Source organism: Engraulis encrasicolus, chromosome 6 (assembly GCF_034702125.1).
Source record: "Engraulis encrasicolus isolate BLACKSEA-1 chromosome 6, IST_EnEncr_1.0, whole genome shotgun sequence".
NCBI classification, from domain to species: Eukaryota; Metazoa; Chordata; class Actinopteri; order Clupeiformes; family Engraulidae; genus Engraulis; species Engraulis encrasicolus.
Genome location: NC_085862.1, coordinates 31,131,995 through 31,141,994, shown reverse-complemented (window position 1 = coordinate 31,141,994; position 10,000 = coordinate 31,131,995). Strand labels below are relative to the sequence as shown.

The following is a 10,000-nucleotide window of genomic DNA, read 5'->3' as shown; positions in this document are numbered from 1 at the left end:
GGGATAACATCCTACGCACCTGCCCAACTACAGAGGTGTGCAAAAGCGTCTTTGTTGATCCCTCTAAATTGTTAAAATGCACGTATTTAGCAAATACAGTATGTAACTGCAGCACTTGTCTTTGAGGCTAAGTCTTTCACTAGATCTTTATCAATAGGAAAGAAAGAGTGGACAACATATGACTTAGCAGATAAGCATGGAGGAGATCATGACATCCCAGGAGAATCAGGACCATAGAGGTAGAAAATAACACTAGAGGTGACCCCGCCCCCCTTTTTACAGCAATCTGTAGTGGCCATTATCTGTAGGTAGATCAGAGAAATGGAAATGAACGGAAAACGAGGCTCACCTCTGTCAAAAATGGCTTAATCATGTGAAAATGTCCATCAACACACTATACAAGGACAATAGTTGAAGTGTGTTGCTAACTATGTTCATAAAAGATATTATTTGATTTTTAAATGTATTTTATCGACTCATATGATTTAAGTAGATATTTAGCTTGACATTTCAAATCTGGTCTTTGATTAATGTGTTACTTCATATTCACACAGTTTTAGTCAATTTTTTGCCAGGGGTGGGCGTGTTCTCCATTGACTTGCATTGCCTGAAGGTACCTACACTACCTACGGAAGTTGGGAAGCTCCATCTGCCATTTCCCAGTGCTGTCGCAAATTGCTGTGTCCTCTCTAGTGTTATTTTCTACCTCTATGATCAGGACATCCCAGATCACCAGGTTATGGTAACAGTTGTGTCAAGTTTGTACTTTTATGTTGACAGTTATATTCCTTTGTGTCCATCTGCAGTTCCTCCCTCCATTGCGGATGAGGCCACAGAGCTGGTGGTGAATAGACTGTCCCCGGTGGTGATTGGCTGTACTGCGTCTGGCGTGCCTGAACCCAGCGTACACTGGACCAAAGATGGCCTTCGCCTGGCAAACAGCGGGCAGGGCTACAAGATCCTGCCATCTGGTGAGCTGTGAGTGTGTGTGTGTGTGCGTGCGTGCGTGTGCATGTGTGCGTGTGTGCGTGTGTGCATGTGTGTCTTGTGGGCCAAGCTTCACCCACTGTTTAGGCAAAAAAGTGGGTCTATTGCTTTCTATATTCCTGTGTATTCTGAAATGTAATTACATGCATTTATTATCTTTCTTGGGTGCTCTCCCTCAGGTCCTCTCCAGATCTCCTCTGCTGAGCTGAGCCACTCAGGTCGCTACTCCTGCATCGCCCGCAATGCCGCAGGCTCCGCCCACCGCCACGTACACCTGAGTGTGCAGGGTAAGACTAGACATACTCACACTGATTCAATGGAAGTTGAAGCCAGTGTCAAATCTTCTTCCGGGTACCCCGGTTGTTACAACCCTGCACTCACATAAGCCACACCCAATCACAGAAAGCACTCCCTCTCATACATGTCACACCCCTTCACAGACAACATTTTAACTGAATCTAGGTGCCAGTACCAAATGGTCCGTCATAGCTTTAGCCAGAGTTGTTGAAAGTGAGCTGATTGTCCACAAAAGCATGGGCTATGATAATGATGATTTTGGTGATGATTTTGGTGATGATTTTGATGATGATGATGATGATGATGATGATGATGATGATGATGATGATGATGATGATGATGATGGTGATTGTCATACAGAGCCCCCAGTGATCCAGATGCACCCCGCCTCTCTGGATGTGATCCTGAACAACCCCATCACTCTGCCCTGCAAGGCGGTGGGCACCCCTCGGCCCTCCATCAGCTGGCAGAAAGAGGGCATCAACATCCTCACCACAGGTGTGTGAAACAGTGTGTGTGTGTGCTTGCATGCAAATGTGTGAGTGCATGCATGTACATACAGTACAATCATATACAGTATGTAATGTCTTCTGTAGTCTTTTTTCAATATTTCATCATGATTTCGTATTGAGTCCATGTTGAGGCCATGTTTTGTGGGTTTTTAAAAATAAATAAATCTTGAAATGTATTAACTGCTTGTCTCCAATAGGAGGTGGATTCTCAGTGCTGCCTAGTGGTGGGCTGCAGATATCAAGGGCAAGGGCAGAGGACACGGGCACATACATGTGTGTGGCACAGAACCCAGCTGGCACTGCCCTGGGCAAGACCAAACTCAGAGTACAGGGTAGGTGGGAACACAGTCTCGTCCTAACCTTCTGCCTACCCTTAACCACATGGCAATATTTGACGTCCACATACCTTAAGGGCATACCTTAGACGTCAAAAATTGCCGTCTGGTGAAAGGTAGTCTGCAAGTCTAGAAGATGCTCTGTAGAAGGTGGAGATGGACTGACGTAACATACCTCCATACCTAAATCATACTGCAAGCACAGTATCAGTCATGCTATAATATCAAATGATTTGACATGTCCCAAGGTCCTATACCGTCAGATACCCTACACACAGATACAGTATATGGAAGAGACACACATCTCTCCACCACCAGACACCCATTCTCACCCCTCCCTCTTTTTCCCCTTCAGTCCCCCCTGTCATCAGCTCGGACAGTAAGAGGTACACGGTGGCCATGGACACGTCTGTGACGCTACAGTGCCAGGCGGACGGGCAACCGGCGCCCACCGTCAGCTGGCACCGGGACGGGCAGCCCGTGGAGGAGGAGTCCCTACGCGTGCGGGTGCTGAGCTCCGGGGCCCTGCATGTGGCCTTCGCCCAGCCCGGAGACACGGGCAAATACACCTGCAGCGCTGCCAACGTGGCGGGCACCGCCAGCCTGGACATGAGCCTCACCGTGCAGAGTGAGTATTGAGAAGACTCGACCCGCGTTTCTCGAAAGCATCGTTGCCCTCCTGCTCCTTCTCCTCTTTTCCTATTTCCCCTATGTTTGTCATCCTCCTCATCTTCCTCCCCCTCCTCTGCATCCCCCTTCTCCTCTTCCTCCTCCCCCCCCTCCTCTGCCTCCCCTACATGCTTGTGGGGTTATTGAATGGTGGTAGACCCCCACATATCCTCTTTTCCTCCTCCTCCTCCTCCTCCTCCTTCTCCTCCCTGTAGTCACTCCGTCAAACCTTATATGAAGGGCCCTGACCTGTCTCTCTTCCTCTTCCTCTTCCTCAACGTCCTCCACATGATCCTCTTGCTCCTCTTCTTCCTCCTTCCTCCTCTAGTCCCTCCATCCATCCGTGAGGAGGATCATGAGCGGTGGGTGGTGGAGCACTCCCCAGTGCACCTGGCGTGCGTGGCGGAGGGGGTGCCGCAGCCCAGCCTGGTGTGGGAGAAGGACGGAGCTCCCCTGGGGGACGGCAGTGGAGAGTACACCATCCTGCCCTCTGGGGAACTGGCCATCGACTCAGCTCAGGTCAGGATATACACTACACTACCTACATATGGAGAGTTTTATTGTGAAATGACTTAAATGCCATTTTTTGAATTTTGCATTTTATTATTGGAAATGATTGCTAAGAGTAATTTAATGAATAACTATAAACCATGGTAAAACCGTGGTTAGTTTTCAGAATAAGACCTTTAATGGTTAATTTTTGTATGGGTATAGTTAAATCATAGTCAAACCGTAATTCAACCATAGTCACGAATCATGCTAAAAAACATTGAAACCATGATTTACGATGGTTAATTTTGGTAAGGAATAGTAGTACCCCAAAGAGAGCTTGACGAAGATCTGGACTAGACGTATAGCTAAGTCCTGGAGAGAGTTCATGAACACACGCTTTCGCATATGACTAGTGGATGATTAAAGGGGATTTTTACCCATTAATTCTGTCATGTATATTATATAAGAAAGAAAGAAAGAATGAGAGAAAAGAAAGAAAACAGAAAGAATACGTACTGTAATCTTTTCTCTTTCTTTCTTTCTTTCTTTCTTTTTTTCTTTCTTTCTTTCTTCGCTTCACTCCACTTCACTCCACTGCACTCCACTCCTCTACAGCCAGAGGATGCTGGTAGCTACACCTGCATTGCCACTAACTCGGTGGGCCAGGACAGCCAGACGGTGACCCTGGCGGTGCACACCCACCCGGAGTTCACCGAGCTGCTGGGAGACGTCTCGCTCAACAAGGGAGAGCGCCTCCTGCTGGTCTGTGGAGCTACTGGCATCCCCCCGCCCAAAATCTCCTGGACCTTCAACAACAACATCATCCCAGGTAGGAGTTGGTGTGTGTGTGTGTGTGTGTGTGTGTGTGTGTGTGTGTGTGTGTGTGTGTGTGTGTGTGTGTGTGTGTGTGTGTGTGTGTGTGTGTGTGTGTGTGTGTGTGTGTGTGTGTGTGTGTGTGTGTGTGTGTGTGTGTGTGTGTGTGTGTGTGTGTGCGTGCGCGCGCGTGTGTGTGTGTGTGTGTGTGTGTGTGTGCGCGTGTCCATAATCTAACAGTGCATGAAAATATAGAGTGGAGTAAAAAGCTGGATTTTAAGCCCAAGCATTATTCAAGGTGTGTACTTAAATCATGTCTGAGTTTTTAATCACTCTGTTAACCTTAATCCAACCACTCCACCATTATAAACCATTGTTTGTCCCTTTTGTCTCTTGCATGGTGTGTGTGTGTGTGTGTGTGTGTGTGTGTGTGTGTGTGTGTGTGTGTGTGTGTGTGTGTGTGTGTGTGTGTGTGTGTGTGTGTGTGTGTGTGTTCAGCCCAACTGGAGCATGTGAATGGCCACAGTGAGCTGGTGATAGAGCGTGTGAGTAAGGACGACTCTGGTACTTACTCCTGCGTAGCGGAGAACGCTGTGGGATCCATCAAGTCTCTGGGCTTTGTCTACGTCAAAGGTAAAGATAACCTTAATGTTGTGAGGATTCTTTGTGTGTTTTTATGTTGAGCTTTTTTTATCTCTTGATTGATTGATTGATTGATTGATTGATTGCTTGATTAGTCAAACAATTCCATACTTAAATTCTTTTCTTACATGCATTCTATTGGAAAAATGTCATGATAACAAATGTATGGCATATAGCCACACTGGGATAGAGGAAGAGATATAGAGTGGGGTCACTACAAAAAAGGTTAGGAAACTTTTCACTGTCTGACCTACCCTACACTCCCCGTCTCAGAGCCGCCCATCATTGATGGAGACCTTCACTCCAACCGCATCGAGCCCCTGGGGGGCAATGCCATCCTGAACTGTGAGGTGCGTGGCGACCCCCTGCCCACCATCCAGTGGAGCAAGAAGGGCGTCAACATCCCCATCTCCAACCGCATTCGCCAGCTGCACAACGGCTCGCTCGCCATCTACGGCACCGTGGTAACCACTCGCATCAATCACATCACCATGACACCCAATGATGCCATCATCATCACCACCACCATTGCACCATCCGAACAAACATGCCATGTGCCTATACGCTTTATTGATGTACATCAGCAGCATTACACCGCATTTCACATTATTACGCAAATGACATTTTTTGCCGTTTTCCTAAATAATCAATAGAAATGACAGTCGTCATAATTTTCAAGTAATCGGCCATTAGAGTACAATTCAAAAGTTTTTGAATGAACCTTCCAATGATAACGGTATTTTTTTAAATAACAAAAAACTTAAAATGCCCAAAATGCTCTGTTCCAAATTATTACGCAAAACAGTTTTGTAGTGTTGTAATACAAATTTCTTTCTTTTTTTCCCATTTACATCAAAACAGTTGGCATTTGGTACCTTCTAAATTACATTTCGATGTTCAAAACTTGGTCATAAGCTGTAACTGGAATGCTGCGTTTAACATTGAAGTCAATGGCAGGGCATTGCATGGGAGTTATGGAAGCCTAGATATCCTTGATGCTTTGCTCTCAGCTGTTTTTGTTTGTTTGGTCTGGTGACCCACACTTCACTCTTCAATATACCCGTAGATTTCCATGCCACGTGTAGGTGCTTTGGAGGTGATGACATTCTAACTCACCAGACATAGCATCCCATTCATTTTCAATGGGGTTTTATGTCTGGTGCGTTAGAATGTCATCACCTCAAAAGCACCTAAACGTGGCATGGAAATCTACGGGTATATTGAAGAGTGAAGTGTGGGTCACCAGACCAAACAAACAAAAACAGCTGAGAGCAAAGCATCAAGGATATCTGGGCTTCCATAACTCCCATGCAATGCCCTACCATTGACTTCAATGTTAATCGCAGTTACTAAGACAAAGAGCTTATCACCAAGTATTGAACATTGAAATGTAATTTAGAAGGTACCAAATTCCAACTGTTTTGAGGTAAATGGGAAAAAAAGAAAGAAATTTGGATTACAACACTACAAAACTATTTTGCGTAATAATGTGGAACAGAGCATTTAAAGTATTTTATTATTTAAAAAAATACCGTTATCATTGGAAGGTTCATTCAAAAACTTTTCAATTGGACTCTAATGGCTGATGACTTGAAAATTATGACGACTGTCATTTGTATTGATTATTTGGGGAAACAGCGAAAAATGTCATTTGCATAATAATGTGGAATGCGGTGTATCTCAAAGCAAACTCCCGTAGAGTTGCCTTCTATGGCACTCACTTTGGTAAACACTTGCATCACCATGACAACCAATGATGCCATCACCAACAGCATTACACCATCACAACAACCATACATTTTACATCTACAGCATCATAGATGTACATCAGCAACTTCGCCTCAAAAAACATGCATAGGGTACACCTGCGCTTTAATGATCTTCTATGGCACCAACCAACCATACCGCATAGTAATGACAATGCTGTGGTAGAAACATAATATGAAACACTGTCTCAAGTCTTATGGAAATCCTTGTGATTATCTGCACATGTGCTGTATGTATACGACTTAAAAATGTGTGTGTGTGTCTGTCTGTCTGTCTGTGATTATTGTGTCTTTTCGTAGAGTGAGGATGCAGGCAGTTACATGTGTGTGGCCACCAACGATGCAGGAGTGGTAGAGAGGAGTGTCACCCTCACACTGCAGAGTAAGTGGACACTACAGTCTTAATACTTGTTGACTCTTTGTGCAATATGCCTGTGCCTGTGGAAGGTTTCACGGTAAGCTTTAAAAGCATACAACTCTATGATGATATTACAAAGACTTTACAGACATTATTTAGTAGCCCTTTAATGTGCGCCGTTCCACCAGTGGGACGCTGTAGTAGTCACTGAAAAAACTTTACTACCTAGTATTCACCACTATGACAGTATTTAGTAATACATTAGTAATACATTAGTAATACATTAGGACTTAGTCATTGCTGTTCTGGTAACTGCTCATTTATAACGGGGGTGATGTCTTACTAGACCAGCACAGTACAACTAGGTCATTGGCATTCTGTCCAGAACGGCTTGAAAAAGGACACACATCACGTCTTATCCCTTCTGTGTCTTTTTCTGTCCTGCTTTCCCCTCCCGTGATCTTTGCCCATGGCTGCATGTATATACAGTCTATATGTAGCTCATGTGTGTGTTATATCTATACTGTGCTATAATGTCTATGATGTACTGTATTGTGTATTGTGTAATGTGTTCTATTCTACTCTACTCTACTCTACTCTGTTCTATTCTACTCTACTCTACTCTACTCTATTCTACTCTACTCTACTCTACTCTGTTCTATTCTACTCTACTCTGTTCTATTCTATTCTACTCTACTCTACTCTACTCTACTCTACTCTGTTCTATTCTACTCTACTCTACTCTGTTCTATTCTACTCTACTCTGTTCTACTCTACTCTACTCTACTCTACTCTGTTCTATTCTACTCTACTCGACTCTACTCTACTCTACTCTATTCTACTCTACTCTACTCTACTCTACTCTACTCTACTCTACTCTACTCTGTTCTATTCTACTCTATTCTACTCTACTCTACTCTACTCTACTCTATTCTACTCTACTCTACTCTATTCTATTCTACTCTACTCTACTCTACTCTATTCTACTCTACTCTACTCTACTCTACTCTACTCTACTCTACTCTACTCTACTCTACTCTACTCTACTCTACTCTATTCTACTCTACTTCCCAGGCGCTCCCACCATTACTCTGGAGCCCGTGGAGACGGTGGTGGATGCGGGCAGCACTGTGCTCCTCAACTGCCAGGCCGCTGGAGAGCCCGTGCCCGTCATCAGCTGGTCCCGCCTCGGACGGCCCCTGTTGGCCAATCAGCGTTTCACGCAGCTCACCAATGGCTCACTGCGATTGGCCAGTGCTCAGAAGGAGGACACGGCGGAGTACGAGTGTGTGGCGCGCAACCTGATGGGCTCCGTCCTGGTCAGGGTGCCCCTGACTGTGAGGGGTGAGTGAGTGTGTGTGTGTGTGTGTGTGTGTATTGTCAGGAATTAATTGCTTGCCATCATTGTCTTAGTCCTAAGGATAAGAACTTAATGAATAAAGGTGAAATGAATTGGCTTTTTGAGTATGTAAGGAGGATCCCATGAATATATGGATCCTAAGCACCAGTATAACTATTTACCTGGTAATCCTCCTCTGTGCACTGTATCTAATTGAGGCAGCTGTGGCCTAATGGTTGAGGAGGAGGTCTTAAGATCAGATGGTTGCAGGTTCACATCCCACTCTAACCTCTCCCTACACCTCCATCCATGGCTGAAGTGCCCTTGAGCAAGGCACCTAGCCCCACATTGCTCCAGGGACTGTAACCAATACCCTGTAAATAACTGTAAGTCACTTTGGATAAAAGTGTCAGCTAAGTGCTTTGTAATGTAATCCAATGTAACATCTGTCCTGTGTGTGTGTTTGTAGTGCATGGAGGCTTCTCTGAGTGGATGGAGTGGGGTCCCTGCAGTGTGTCCTGTGGAGAGGGGGTGCAGCACAGGCTGAGGCAGTGTAATAACCCCCTGCCAGCCAATGGTGGGCGCCACTGCGTAGGCAGCGACACAGACACGCGCACCTGCCATGGCAAACCCTGCCCAGGTGAGCAGCAGCCAATCAGATCAATCAGAGCACACAGACACTCAAAACACATATGCATGCATATACACATGCATAGCACATGCATACACTGCCATTGTCCATGTATCAGTTAAGTGATGCTTGCATATATGGAGTGTTAGTGTAGCTTTTAGTGTATAGTATTGTATCATTGTGCATATATAAGTCAAGCACTTAATAATTTGTGAGGCAGTACACACACATACAATGTGTCAACACATAATGTTTGAACCATGTTGTTGAACTGCTATTTTGGATTGCTCAGAGCACAGATAGTCAAAGCTGGTTTGATTTGTCAGAATACCCCCCCCCCACACACACACACACACACACACACACACATGCAACTAATAATTATATACTGTGTGTGAGTGTGCATGCGTGCGCGCGCGTGTGTGTGTGTGTGTGTGTGTGTGTGTGTGTGTGTGTGTGTGTGTGTGTGTGTGTGTGTGTGTGTGTGTGTGTGTGTGTGTGTGTGTGTGTGTGTGTGTGTGTGTGTGTGTGTGTGTGTGTGTGTGCAGTGGATGGAGGCTGGTCGGAGTGGTCTCCGTGGGAGGAGTGTTCGCGTACGTGCGGCCAGGGCAACAGGACGCGGGTGCGTACGTGTAGCGATCCCCCAGCCCAGCACGGGGGCCGAGCCTGCGAGGGGAAGGCAGTGGAGGCCATCATCTGCAGCATCAGACCCTGCCCTGGTCAGTACTGTATACACACACACACACACACACACACACACACACACACACACACACACACACACACACACACACACACACACACACACACACACACACACGTGCACATACACACCACACCACATACAGTTTATACAATGCCCTGGAGGAACAGACTCATACACAGTCCATGATGACATAGATTCTGGCTGATCTGACCTATCTTCAACATTCACGTTTCTCTTGCCTTCTTTCTTCCTTTCTTTCTTTCTTTCTTTCTTTCTTTCTTTCTTTCTTTCTTTCTTTCTTTCTTTCTTTCTTTCTTTCTTTCTTTCTTTCTTTCTTTCTCTCTGTCTCTCTCTGTCTCCATAGTGGCTGGTAACTGGGGGGCCTGGCTGCCGTGGGGGCCGTGCAGTGAGACGTGTGGTAAGGGCACTCAGACCCGCGTGCGCCTGTGCAAC

General features: G+C 45.7%; 1 protein-coding gene across 2 annotated transcripts in view; it reads left to right on the top strand.

Moving 5' to 3' along the window:
- The window catches only part of hmcn1 (hemicentin 1), a 183,675-nt gene that overhangs the window by 157,136 nt on the left and 16,539 nt on the right, over positions 1-10,000 (top strand). For both annotated transcript variants that reach the window (XM_063201257.1, XM_063201256.1), the window contains exons 77-90: positions 807-971; positions 1,167-1,274; positions 1,645-1,782; positions 1,994-2,128; positions 2,487-2,759; positions 3,129-3,319; positions 3,908-4,121; positions 4,604-4,738; positions 5,021-5,211; positions 6,814-6,895; positions 7,946-8,215; positions 8,680-8,850; positions 9,390-9,560; positions 9,912-10,000. The exon at positions 9,912-10,000 is cut by the window's right edge and continues 82 nt beyond it. In XM_063201257.1, the coding sequence (XP_063057327.1) occupies positions 807-971; positions 1,167-1,274; positions 1,645-1,782; positions 1,994-2,128; positions 2,487-2,759; positions 3,129-3,319; positions 3,908-4,121; positions 4,604-4,738; positions 5,021-5,211; positions 6,814-6,895; positions 7,946-8,215; positions 8,680-8,850; positions 9,390-9,560; positions 9,912-10,000 (2,333 nt within the window). The remainder of the gene's footprint in view (positions 1-806; positions 972-1,166; positions 1,275-1,644; positions 1,783-1,993; positions 2,129-2,486; positions 2,760-3,128; positions 3,320-3,907; positions 4,122-4,603; positions 4,739-5,020; positions 5,212-6,813; positions 6,896-7,945; positions 8,216-8,679; positions 8,851-9,389; positions 9,561-9,911) is intronic.